Raw genomic sequence first — 13,974 nt, 5'->3', positions numbered from 1 at the left:
TGTCAAACAAAGATGCTAGTACCTAGCAGCAGTCTGAAAGACCAGCAAAACCTCAAAGATCACACAAGGCATTTTCCCCTCCCATTCGTAAGTGCGTGCGTGGACCTCTTCATGTCGACATCTAACAACCGTTTATGCTTTGTATCCTATAAGCACAAATAAAGAGTGGGAACTAAATGTAGTAAAACGCAAAATGAAAATACTAAGGTCTAAATAAACAGCTGAGGTGAAAACTTTTTTTTTTTAACTTTTCTTTTTTCTTCTTTTTAACTTCTAAGACAGAGAGAAAAGGACTAACCTATGTCCCTGGATTTATGAAATGTTGATATTCAGAGGAAAGTTTCTACACAGCTTGTAAACCATCTAGCACAGATAAGTGTACAGTATTTACAGCCTTATGTTGCACTTTTTAAGCTCTAAATCATTACATGAACATCAAGTTTTGTTAACACATACTACAGATAGAAAATAATTTAATGCCATGGTGAAGTCTTCTACCAAGAAAAGCTAAGTTTCAAAAGCACACTTTAAAACACTCATACAGATTCACTCTGCTGATAAAACAGAAAATAACATAAAAACTAAGTATAACTGTTAATATTTCCACTTGGTTTTTCGAGCAAGGTTATAATCACTAATAAATAAGCTCCATAAAACTATAACATGTTGTACATTGTACAAAAAAAGCAAGTTCTTTTAAAACTCGTCTTCATCAAGTCTTAATGGCAAGCAAAAGCTGAAAGTTTTTTTTTTTCTTGCTTTTCATTCTTTCTTTCATGGACGCATATACGGGAGCATGTGTGTGTGCCAGTTTAAGAGTGTATATTTGTTCATGAGCACATCAAAAATGATTCTCTAGTTGGTCACTATCTCCTTGTCCTCCATGAAGCGTGTGAAGCGGAAGTGAGTCCCGTTCTCAATGTTGGCCATTTTCTCTAGGCCAGCCAGAGCAGGATTGGGCTCAGAGTTATGCAGCTTTTCCATGCTGCCTGTCAAGCCTCCGATCGGAGAACTGCCCCCGTTGCCCACACTCCCTGACAGTGGAGGGGGCAGGCCTCCATTCTGGATCACAGAGATCTCGTTGGTCTTCATGGCCAGGCCGTTAGAGAAAGCAGCAGCATACTGATTCCAGAAGCTGGTTGGGTCTCCGTTTCCAACCCTACCGGTTAGGTCCTTTTGGAAGAGCTCAGGGAACTTTACAGGGTTTGTGCCCAGGAAAGCCATGGGACCATCTACTGAAAGCCTACGACCACGCCGTGCAGGAGCACTGTTCCACATGTGGGTACCCATATGCACCTAGTGAGAGAGAGAGAGAGAAAAGAAAGTGGAAGCAAAGGGATTAAAGAGTATAAAAACAACGAAGCAGTAGAGCTTCAATGTTTAAAATTTGGAAACATTAAAATGAATAACACGTGAGATGATGCAATGGAAAAAGAGGACCAGTATAATAATTAGTATTAAAATAGGCCCACTGGAAGCAGCATTTGTCTAATTATTAAAACAAGGTTAAAATGTTGTAACGTTCACTCAGTGAGAATGGTGGTCTGCATATAAAACAAAGGGCCTGTGGTAGACGTGTGTTCTGAGAAAATTGCACTGTCCACTTTCATTGTGCTGGACAGTATTGTATCTGACAGTTGCCCCCAGTTCACCCTTGAAGCATGCATTACATTCAGGGAAAAAAAATAACCTTTTTTAATTGTCGCAACCCTTAGTGTAGCATTGAACATATGAGGTGTACATTTTCTCATCTTTATGCTACTTTGGCTATTTACAAAGCTCAGAAATGATTTAGTGATTCCCCATTTATATGACAATCTTTTCAAATTGATAGTGTTTAATGCATTCCAAATTCATTATTATTTTTTTAAATCAATACTTTATGCAGTGAAACCAGACATCTGAAAATAACTTTTCAATTTCATACTTCGCTTAAAGTGTACCTAATTATTTATTCAGAGGGAAATTTATAGTTTGATATTTACATTTCTTCCTGAAAATTATGCCTATTGCGAGTCACATTTCACACAAATTAGTGTAATCACATATCCATATAACCCCCCCAGGATTCTGTTTATTTGTATGCTTGGCCTTTTTATTTATTGTGATCAAAGATAAACTCTGGAAAAATTGTGAGCATGCCACTGCTAAGGGTGGTTGCCACTGGTAACTGTGGTTAAAGCCTGTTAAGTGAAACATTCTTGGCTTTGTTCCACCAATTTCAAGCTCAGATTTCAGCCCAATATTCATATTAATTGGATGACTCAACATTTCCACGTCCTCTTTATTATTTCTGTATATTTTCTTTATAATTGTATACTTTCTGTATAATTTATTTATGCATGCTTGTGCTTTTCACCCCCCCCCCCCCCCCCCCCCCCCCCCTTATTATTCACAAAGCATTCTACTTATTTTCCCTCATCAATACTTGTTTACACGGTCAATATCTATTTGGGATGGGTTTCACAAACATGAATAGCAAAATAACATCAGTAAAAAGTTCAAATAACCTATTTCATAAAAACAGAGAAAATAATTTTCATCTTATATAAAGCAGTAATTACCTTGAGATTTCCTTTGGTGGTAAATGCTCGTCCACAGATTGTGCAAGCAAAGGGCTTCTCTCCCGTATGGGTTCTCTCGTGGATTTGCAGGGCACTGGAGGAGGAAAATGTCTTCCCACAAGTGGTACAGTAGTGCTGCTTAGGCGTCCTCCGTGGCGGGGCAGCTGAAAGTACTGGAGAGGTGGAAGCAGATGAGGTCACCAGTGCTGGGGGCAAGTCTTTTACTTCAGGTTGAAGGCCATGCAGAAAGCCGTTGACCTCCGTCTTCATCATTGAGGACAAGGGTCCAACAGATAGAAGCGATGGAGATGGGCTGGAGGCAAGACTGGTGTTAGGCTCAAAGAGCTGGGAGGGCAAATCTCGCATCTGGTGGGTCAGCATATGCTGCTTCAAGTTCCCCTTGGTGGAAAAGCCCCGGTTGCATGCTGTGCAAATGAACGGTCTCTCTTTGGTATGGCTTCGGTAATGGATGTCCAAGGCACTTTGGCAGGCAAACGTTTTGCCACAGATGTCACATGCTGTATTCTTCAAGATGCCTCGGTCACGGAAGGGGAAAAGCATGCAAAGAGGATCTTTTGATGAGTTAATTGAAGTAAGATCCAGAGCTCCAGGACTGTGAGAATGAGACTGCATGAGACCAGCACTAATGTGGTCCAATGACAATGCCCTCTGCTGCCGGTCCTCCAGACAAGGAGACTTTTGCTGTTGGATAGTACCATTAGAGGGTGATGGAGCTTGCATGGAAGAGGTAGATTCAGAGACAGCTGGACTTCCGGCACTTTGGCTTTCGATGTCACCTCCAAGAGAAGAGGAGTAATTTGTGAGTCTGTCTCCTTCCATTACTCCGTTCTCTATTAATTTCCCTTGGTCACACTGCACTTCCTCTTCTGCTGCCTGGTTGGCACTCTTCTCCTGGCTCTCCATGCCTAATGACTCTTGTGGAGTAGGGGATGAACAGAGGCTGTCTTGAGATGCATCAACTGACTTTGGTGTGTCTGGAATGCTGCTGTCTGGTCCATCCTCGATTCCTTCCATGTTTTCATCAGAGAAGTAGTCAAGATCATCAAAGTTTCTCTCATCGAATGAGCCAGCATCGGATCCCATGGATTCTGGATAGTTGTCAGGAAGAGGGGTGTTAGGGATCTGGCCACCCATGTGCATGCGAATGTGCTGCTGAAGAACCACAGCGTTTGTGAATTTCTTCTGGCAAATAGGACAAGAATGCTGGACCCTCAGTGGCGGCATAGCTCGATGGACGCTGTAATGAGTCTTTAGGTTGCCCTTGGTGGTGAAGGCACGACCACACACTTTACATTTGAAAGGCCTCTCCCCGGTGTGTGTGCGGTAGTGCATTTTGAGTGCACTCTGGCAGCTAAGAACACGGTGGCAGATAACGCACTCATTAGGGTCTGTCACTTTCCTGTCGATGTTCTCAACGAGTTGCTGAAGCTTAGATGTTTCTGAACCTTGGAGAGGATCAAGGAGACCCCCGAAAGGAAACTTAGCTTTGAATTGTTCTGACATCAGGGGCATGAGTGGGTTAGTGGCCATTGGAGGGCTGTTGGAAGTGGTGTACTCAATGGTACCCTCCACTGCAGAGCTCATGTTTGTCCTTAGACTGGATGAACGGTCTTCTTCAACATTTTCATTTGAGGTAGGCAGGGTTGTGCTCTCCCCTTCTTCCAACACATTATCTGTGTTCTTCATGGGTGCATCAGCAGGACCTGAGTCGCTTTTAGCAGAATGAGAAGGGCTGCTTACAGCCAATGAGCTATTCTCTTCCTTCTTGATGAATGGAGACAGGCTTGGTATAGTTGGTGGAAGTAACATGCCAACAGAAGATGTCAGAGTAGACAGAACAGGTTTACTATCGAGCCAGCTAGTCACTGGCTTCTCTGGAGGCATGGACATACCATAGGGAATGCCAGTACTCGTAGGAATATTGTCTAGATGCTCTGGGACAGGATATGGGTTCATCTGAATGTGTGGATACTTCTCTTTATGACGCTGAAAATGAACCTTCAAGTTACCACGGGTTGAAAAGCGGTTGCCACATATGTTGCATTTGTATGGCCTCTCACCTGTGTGAGACCGTAAGTGAATCTGCAAAGCACTGTCACTACCAAACACCTTGCCACAAAACCTGCACTTATGCTTGAAAAACGTATCCTCAGAGCTACTCTTCGGTTCAAAAGAAGAGACATTAGGTGGCTTGCCTTTTCTTTGCTGAGCAAGTGCAGCCAGTGAGTTGAGATCCTCAACTGTGGTACCGACACTGGGCGGTGCACTGGAAAATATGGGGTTGCTTGGTGGGGGCTGAGGTAGAAGGGTATTAGCCACAGGATTCAATAGGCTTCCCATTGCAAAGGCTGGTGCGGATGACTTCACAAGTGATGGATTTCCCAACTGAGGGTGCAAGCTTCCCGCATTACCTGGCCTCTTGTCTGAAGGTGGGGCATTAACTGTAGCTGGCCCTGCTGCTCCAAGGTTTTGAGATGACTCTCCCACACTGGAATTGTTCTGAGGTAGCTGCACAACATTAGCCATCTGTTTCAAACTGCTAATGCTTGCAGACTGGCTAGCTATGCTCTGTGCTAACCCTGCAGCAGCTGCCAACTGTTGAGACAAATGGGAGCTAAGAGTGGTTAGTGGGCTGGTACCTGAACCTAAAGTCACAGGGGAAGAACTAGGTGGTGCTTGGAGCTCAGGTGACTGCGAGGCTAGCAGAAGAATCTGGTGACGAATCTGCTCGATGAGCTGTAGCTGATGGATCTGCTGCTGCTGTAGGGCCAAAAGCTGCTCCATGAGGGCTGGCACAGCCACCCTTTGCCCTCCCGCTGCTCTAGTCTCTTGAGAGAACTGGGCCACAGCCACTTTGGTGCTCTGTAGGTTTTCAATAATGACGTTGCTGTTGATCATGGAAAAATTACCCAGCTCAGTCAAATTACCCATCTGAGGTAGTGAGGCAGAAATGACAGAGTTCCCCAGATTGGACCCAGTGCTGCCCAGAGCTCCATGGCTGCTTCCAACGCCACTGAGTGGGCTGCCACCTGCCATACGTTCACTTCCATCATTATGGGGTGCAGAGACTCCTGACATGTCAGTGTCCATGGCCTCCTCTTTGTCAAGTACGTTCTGCTCCGAAAGGTCGGTCAACTCTGCTTGATCAGTGTTATTAGTTGTATCATTCATCTGCTCATCAGGATTATGAGGAGAGGAGCCTGGGGAGAAGGTTCCGGAAGGAGACACTGGATTTTCATTCACAATTAGAACTAATTGATTCTTAGTGCAATTCTTCTGGTGTTGTTCAAGATCCGATAGTTCAAAGAACTCTGCGCAACATCTGCTGCAGACATGGGCACCCGAGTCTTTACAGGGGGAGTCGTTCGGGTTGGTCTCTGTGTCCCCTGTAGAGGAAAATAAGAGGGGGGAACAGGGGGATTAGTGATTAGAGATGTTTTGTATCTGAAGAAGCAGCTTTATCTGTTCAAATTCTTTTGTTGTTAATCTTCTGTTAATCAGTTTATTGCTTATCCCCCTCATACGTTCAAAAAACAGCCATCATAAAAAGAAACAAACACCAAATAACACAAAGAAAAAGGCCTCCACACTATGTAGAGCTATGATGAAATAGGATAAGAAAAGAGACTAAATCAATAGCACTTTTACAATATTGCTTAAAAGTGATCTTTGAAGATGTGTATCAAAGTCCCATCAATTCAACCACCTTAGGTAATCATTTTCTTCAGATAATCCATCAAAACATAAAAATACTATGAACTGAGAACAATGGGCCCTAATGAAATTTCATAGAGGGCCATTGATTTCCAATATTTCATACTCCTCAATGTCTACATGTCCACTAGGCACAAATCAACCATTTGAAGGACTTATTAGACTTTCAATTTGCTGTCAACTTTGCTCATTTTCAACCAACTGCAGGCATCTTGGACAGGTTATCCCTGTCACTAAACTAATTTGTATCCAGTCAGCCTGCAATCAGGATCTGACAGGAACAAGTAAGCCTTTGGCATTCAGATTGCTATGCACTCTACAGGAGCACAGAAATTCACTCATACCAGGCTAAGCATGAATGAAGTAATTGCATGATCATCTTAATACAGAGAGTGGTTTTAAAATGATTTGGAATACTAAATAATTATTCAATCAGTAGGAACATTTGTAACTAGTTTTAGGAGAGTGTTTATGCAGCGTTAGCAATGCAAGCATTTGAATACAAAAAAAAAATAAAATTAAAAATGAAAAGTAAACAATTACTGAACATTTGGCTTAGCAAGAAACTCTTTGCTTGATTAAATGAGTCTAAGTTTAAGTGTACATATATAATATTACATGCCTGATTTTTATTTAATTTATACAGAGGAACAGGTTGAGACTTTTTTTTGAAAATGAACCATAAGCATTTGCAAAAGAAAGCAAGACAAACTGTTCCGTTCCCTCCCAGCCCTTTTAGGGCTGTGGCCTTTCTCCAGTTTCCTCATTCTTTCTCACCCCACCTCCTCTCTTATGGTCCCTTAAAATTCATGCTGTTTAACATACAAGTTGATTTACAAATTACAATTCTCTATGAGTTCCACTCATTGTGGGGCTTCGCTCTCAACATTTTCATCATCGTGGAGATTCATTTGCAAATGAAACCCCTGCAAGAAGTGTGTCCCAGCCCTGTGGAGAGACAGGATGGCTCCCCATTGTTCCCCAGCATGGGAGTGTCAGAGCAGGGGAGAGGGGCGAGGGCCCAGCCTGCTCATCACGGCTGGCTCTAAAGCAGATCCTGTTTAATTCAGGGATTATCTTCCCCCTGTGTCTCTCTGAGCTGGAACATCAGATAACGTTAATGTTGCCATGACAGTAAAGCCGTGTCTCACACAAACGATGTGTTACCCAGACGGGAAAAAGTCAACTTTTTGATGAAAAAGTTTTAATATTGAAAGTCTGTTGAGGTGAGGCTAATGAAAGGGAAAAAAGTGAATATAGTGTGGGGGTAGTTACTGTAAGAAGATGACTTGAGTAAATTAAGGATCGATGTGTAAATCATATTATACTGCTTATTAGAACAAATAATTTTTCAAATATAATATAATATAATATAATATTTATAATACAATATAGTAATATATATGGTATTATTTAAAATAATAATAACAATAATGCACACAAACCGTTGCTTTTAATATAATCACATTTCAGTCCAAAAATGAAACAACTTAAATTTATTCAGTGCAACCTGTTGAAGATCTTTGTTTTTGGTCAGCAAATTTGTGTCACTTCATTTGATCACAAAATAAGAATACTAACAAAAACATTTTTCTCTCTTCCTCAGTAAATATGTACCGCAAGATACTTCCTAAAATATGAACAACAGCAAAAGTCTTTGGAAAGAATAAAAAATAAAAAATAAAAAAATATTGAGGGGGGAAAAACATAATGTAACTTTTGAATATGCATTTGTATCCTTACAAATGCATATTCAAAAGTTAAATCACTGTTGACTATTCAAATTCAAACCTATAATTATTAATTTCATTATAATATTTAGAGATTTAAATAGCACCTTGTTTTCTTAGAAAATACATATTCTAGAATGTTGACATTTGAACAATTAATTTCCAAACAATGATATGACGATCATCAAATGATATGTGAAGGATAAAATAAAGTCTTATGACATATCTGTCCAGAGAAACATTTTAACACAACCTCTGACCTGTAAATAAAGTAAGCGCTTTATTCTGCCTGTAAAAACTGGTACAAATCTAATAAATTAATTAATGAATTAATATAAAAATAAAAAAATCTGCCTGCCCAAAAACATAACATAACATTTGAACAAATAAATGAATAAATTAGCATTTTAAATAATTATTTTCAGTAAAAACAACAACAAAATACAAGATAAGCAAACTGAAATGAATTTTCTCAACTAGAAAAGCATTCATAGTTGAGAAATTAATTATACTCAAACGACAATGTGCAATGGGCAGCTTACAAAGCCAGATGTGTCTATACGTCTCTAAATTACATGGAAAGCAAGAAATGACGCTAGTTTGTGAAAGCTATTGTACACTGTGCACGGCTGTGTGCTGAGCTGTAGATTAGTGAGGCAGAGCTAGTTTTGATGAGAACCGTTCTATACAGTGTGATGGCTTTGGGTCATTGTCAGCATGCTACAGAGCAGGTCAAAGATCTCATCCCAAGCAAATCAAGACAGAAATAAGAGAGAGAATTGGTGGTGTGGTAAGTAAAAAAAAAGAATGACTAGAAAAAAAGAGAGGATAAACATACATGAGAATAATTTGTAATGTCTACGTTACTTTTCTCAGCTGCAGGCGCCTTGCTAGTTGTGACTTCGAAGAGTGAGTTACCGTTCACTTAGAACCTCCTTGTGTGTCCCTTACTATCTTTCACCCGCCCTCAACTTTCCTGCTTTCCCTTAGCGTCCCTCCCTCACTTTCTCTCTCAAGCCATAGAAAACTTCCTACTGAACACTAGATGGTGTGCCTGGGAAAGGCTTCTCTGCTGGTCACCGAGCCCTCATCCTCAATTCTTATGACTTGCTCTTAAAAGGACGAGTGTGAAAGGAGACTTGAGATATAAATAAATAAATAAAATCAGACGTTGAAGCCATTTCCAAAACTTTCACTGCATAAATACTGACAAAATGACAAGATACAAAATCCTTGTTGTTTGCAATGCTTGTGTGTGTTTTGGAGGGGGGGGGACCTCCCTGACAATCTCTCTGGGTGGGTGAGTGGCAAATTTGCTGAGGTTAAAGGGGAAAGCAGCCACATTGATCTCAATCCACATCACCCCCCACCTCCTCAACCACACACACCATCCCAGAAAAAAATAAGAGTCCCTGTTTGGCTATAGGACAGCATGGTGGAGGTCAGAGACATGGTACACATGAACAAACCGTGACCTGATCTCTCCTCGTCTCCCCACAGAGGAAGCCTGGCAAAGGTTAAAAAAGCTCTACATCCCACCCTCAGTGACAGGCCAACAGGGACAGACTCCTCACCTCAGTCTAGCCGTAATACTGCTTTCTAATACCTCACACAGGCCGCAAAGCATAGGGGGGAAATTAGCCTCTCTGCTTTTCTCAAGTGAGAAGACACCAAGGAAGTTTTTCTGTATTCATCAAGACCTGGTTTACAGCAGAGGTTAAGGAAAAAAGCTACCACGCAATGCTTAAGTCATGAAGACAGCAATACATTTCTGAACTGACATAGCCTACAGGTTATGCCTTTGCCTTTTGCTTTGAATGAGATTTATTTGGCGAAAATGTGAACTTGGTCAGCTGACAGTGGTTGACAAACACTGCCATTCACTACTTTATTGAATTGAAAAGGGAACATCCAGCTATGCCATGATTTTGAAAATCTGTTTTCTCTTCCGTTTCTGAAATTCTAGCAGTAATCACATAAAATTTACCTATGAATGCCCTTCGCACGTCAGTCCCAAACAACTAAATCTGGGCCTGTTCTCGTATTAATTTTTTAATAACAACGAGCTGATTTCTTGATTTCTCTACAAATTAAAAGGGAATAGGCTATGTGAAAATAAGGGGGTGTACTTGTATTGCATCTCAACACATAGAACCGCGAAAATCAGTAGGCCTATTTAAAAAAAAAAAAAAAAAAAAAACATAGGCTATAACAAAAAAAAAAAAAAAAAGATGATCACAGGTATATTTTCTTTTCTTATAACCAAAAATGAACACATGGTAAGTTTAAGGAAAGCTTATGAAAATTAAGTTGTGACATCTAAAAGCAACTGGTGTCTATAGCGACCCATGATCTGCAACGAAAATGAGTTTAGTTTTATTTATAACCTCAGAAATCAAATGAATTAACGTGAAGAGGAGGAGCGTAAAATAACGTTGCTGTTTACTGCAATATTAAAGAGCTAATAGTTGTGTTGTGCCAGTAATTAATGCTTATATATGTAGGCTTGCTAACATAAAGATTGCCGTAAACCGTCATTAAATGAACGGTGAGCTATATTTCTATAGCCTAACTTTCCCTTTTGCTTTAACACTATAAGTAGGTCACTTCTGTTAATTCATCGCATGTTCCACAACCGAATATTGAAAATGGATTTGACTAAAAGCTGAATAAAAAATAAATTGAAGAAAATTATTTGGATCTAGTTTCGATATGAAACAAAATCCTTACCTCTTCAAAGGTCCCATTCTAATCAGAAACATGATAGCCTAAACGCCGAGTTAAGCAAGAGATGGGACAGCTCCTCCGAAACAGCCCGCTTTAAAACAGTTCAAGACACTTTACTGATCACAATGTTCAGTATGCCCTTTAAATTATTTGTATAGCTCGATGGGACGCGAGACGGCCTTTGATAAATGCAGTTTAAAAGTAGTAAAACAAGAATAGGCTTAAAATGTGTAGTCAGTGACTACAAAACCTAGTCACTGCCTGACTGACTTCAGAAACAGAAATGTTCAAACACTAAAAACTATGAAATTAAAAGACTACCTGCATTTAGTAGGAGAGCATTTTAGGGAAAAAGGTCATTCACATAATTAGGCTTGTTATAGGCTATGGTTATTTTACATGTGCAAAGAAAATAATAATTCTATAAATATTGATAAATATTTTGCACTCTTATTTGCAGCTCGAAAAACATATGTGTAGTAAATGTACGTTTTAAAAGCTGAAAAGGCACTGTATGAAAGATGAGTTTGGTCACAGTGTGTGTCGGAAACTAGCTACATGGCACGGGCTACTAGCAAGTCAGCTCTTGATCATGAAACTGAATTAAAAGCAAACGAACGAGATTACATATTAGTGTACGTTTTCGATACCCCTCTATTGTATAAGAAGGCAGGCTATAGCAAAATTAACATGACGCAAAAAGTTTAAATTATATAAGTGTGAAGCCATAATGAAAAAGCTCGATTACTTGTGTTTATGTGATTTCGTTGTCCGATCGCCCGTATCTACTACTACTCAGTTTGATTGTGCTTACTCTTTACATATTACAGTTTCATAAGAGTTGGAAATACTGGGGGGAAATATTTTAAGAAAAGAAGTTTCGCCGTCGTCTCCTCCACCTTTAAGGTCGCATGACATAATTTTCGATAACGGAGTGAGAGCTGGTCACTGAGATAGCATGGTGTAAAACCATATAGGCTACAAAAGAAAAAATATTGTTTAATTAATACGTTTCATATTGTTTCTGTCTGGGGTTTGCGCTGCTGAAGTCTAGAGATGCAATATCCTACAGAAGAGGGGAGGAGGGGGGAAAGTTGAAACCATGCGAATCCCCACTTGTGTGGGAAACTTAAACGGGCCAGAACAAAACTAAAAGCTTTAAATTTCACCAAAGCATACTGGTGGATTTTGTAAAAATCTTTAATAAATAAAATGAAACGCGAACTTCACCTAGGCTGTAGGCTATTATACTTTCTTTCGTAAGTCAGCTTAAGACCAACTTTAGATAAAAAATAACACATGAGAACGGTAAAGGGATTCTTTAAAGAATCACACAGATCTAGATGAAACGTGTTTTTGTTTTAGCGCAAAGTGATAGTTTCGAGTGGTCTAAAACTTTTGCTGTAGCTAGCCTACTTATAGAGCTCTTACAGCAAGTCCCTTCAGTAGCACAAATATATAAATGTATCAATTCCTTGTCCGAGTTAAAAAAACAAAAACAAAAACGAGGGAGTCACACTAAATACGTTAAAAGAAAAATGATCAAAATAAAAGTATGAATCGCTTTTGGTAAAAAGGTGCAGCGCGAGTTTATGTGTGTAATAAGGGCTTGAACTCACCATTGTGCTCGGTTAGGACCAGCTGAGAGTCGGACTGGAAATGCTGCGGCTTCGCTTGTTTCCTCCGCGACATGCTGGCTCACGCATCAGCCACGAAAGAATAAAAAATTACTATCAAATCTGCTCAAAATTACGGAAATCGAGCCCATCCACCGCGCATGTGTCCTGTTATGATTATCAATAATGCCTAGCGATTAATCATGGGAGGGGGGGTGGAGGGGGTCCTCTGAAAGACGATTGGCACCTTGCCAGCCCCCTATTCAAATGAAGTCTCTTTAATCAATTAGCCGCTGATTTGCTGGGGACTCTTGTCTCTCTTGCTGCTCCCACCCAATGAGTTGATCCGTGTGGAAGAAAGGCTGGATTTTCCAACTCCCTTTAGATACAGTTTAACCCTTCTTAGCAACCATCTGGTGGCTACGTTGGAGCTTAACTTGGCCACTACAGGAATGTAAATTTCTCTTTCGAAAGACCAAACGTATCTTTTGATCTCGCTGGGCATCAAACTGGTGCTCAAGAGTTGCAATTCACCAAAAAGTGTCCGGATGGCCAAACTCTCTGCCAAAGGTCTTCCACAGCCTTTTCTGTAGCTTGACGTTTCAGAGCGTATCGCGTATCCTCGTTTGTGATTGGCATTAAAGTCGTTGTAATTCAGCCCCTGGATGATTGCAAGCGCACCGTTTCAAACCAAGTCGTTCTTTCCTCAAGGCAGCGGTGTTAAAAGTAGGTCGGTCAACGGAGTTTCATGCGTAATGGCAACTATCGGCGTCTCGAAAGTCCAAAGAATGTATCAAATGTCCCAAATCAGATTCATCTGATTTTTGCCGAACGGGATCAGTAACACGTTTTCATCACACGCCGCATTCAGCGAACAAACAAACTTTAAGGGCCCATGCAGAACGGTGAGAAATCCTCAGCCCCACCCCTCTGTTATTCTATTGGTCACTGCTCTGTTCTATCATAACTCGCGCTCTGTGTCCCTCTCAGTCTCTCACCCACCTCTCCTTCCCACTCTCACTCCCTCACCGCGCGACTGAGAGACAGAGGAAGCGCTCGGGCTTCACAGCGAACCGCTTCGGCTGTGCGAATGCATCCCATCTAGCTTGTTTGAAAATAATTTCGCAAAACAATTTGAGCTTTTTATCTTTCGAGGCGGTGACGGAGAAGGCAGTCCTCATCCAGTAAACCTTTAGTGCTAAAATGAAGTCGCACAAAAGTGAAAAGTCTGGAAATCAAGAAAGTATTTGGAAACAAGTATATTTAGGAATCGATTTAAGCTGGACTAAAAAAAAACTAATCAAAACTAACAAACAAACAAAAAACTCTCTTTAAACAGTTTGCTCTTTTGACTAGGAAATGTGCATTGAGTGCATTGAAATGTGCAATGTATTGACATTTTGAAATCTTTTGATTTAAATGTGCAATAACCAACAATTAATTTGGATTAAACATGACAACAAATAAATGACCTATGAAAGAAGAGAAAACAATACGAGAAACTTATTAATATGCTTCAACTTTTTCCCAAATGCTTCATCTGATAATATGAAAATTATCTGATGAAGCATTTGCATATTTATATTTTTAAAAGTGAAAAAT

At 40.4% G+C, this 13,974-nt stretch overlaps 1 protein-coding gene across 1 annotated transcript; it reads right to left on the bottom strand.

The window, feature by feature from the left end:
* Nucleotides 1–268: 268 nt before the first annotated feature.
* LOC306850225 (sal-like protein 1) lies at nt 269–13,251 on the bottom strand. Its single transcript, XM_079385734.1, has 3 exons — nt 12,376–13,251; nt 2,565–5,971; nt 269–1,296 (listed from the first exon to the last, which is right to left on the bottom strand). The coding sequence occupies exons 1-3, from the start codon at nt 12,446–12,448 to the stop codon at nt 856–858; spliced, it is 3,921 nt and encodes a 1,306-aa protein (XP_079241860.1). The 5' UTR covers nt 12,449–13,251; the 3' UTR covers nt 269–855.
* Nucleotides 13,252–13,974: the final 723 nt, after the last annotated feature.

The sequence above is a fragment of the Barbus barbus genome, assembly GCF_936440315.1.
Source record: "Barbus barbus genome assembly, chromosome: 1".
NCBI classification, from domain to species: Eukaryota; Metazoa; Chordata; class Actinopteri; order Cypriniformes; family Cyprinidae; genus Barbus; species Barbus barbus.
The sequence above is the reverse complement of the archived record's forward strand: the minus strand, read 5'-3'. Positions and strand labels throughout refer to the sequence as shown.

Coding starts and splice junctions, on each gene's coding strand:
- LOC306850225 (XM_079385734.1), bottom strand. CDS start 12,448: ATGTCGCGGAGGAAACAAGCGAAGCCGCAGCATTTCCAGTCCGACTCT. Junction 5,972..12,375: donor GGTCCTAACCGAGCACAATG/GTGAGTTCAAGC, acceptor TTTCCTCTACAG/GGGACACAGAGACCAACCCG. Junction 1,297..2,564: donor CCACCAAAGGAAATCTCAAG/GTAATTACTGCT, acceptor CTCTCTCACTAG/GTGCATATGGGTACCCACAT.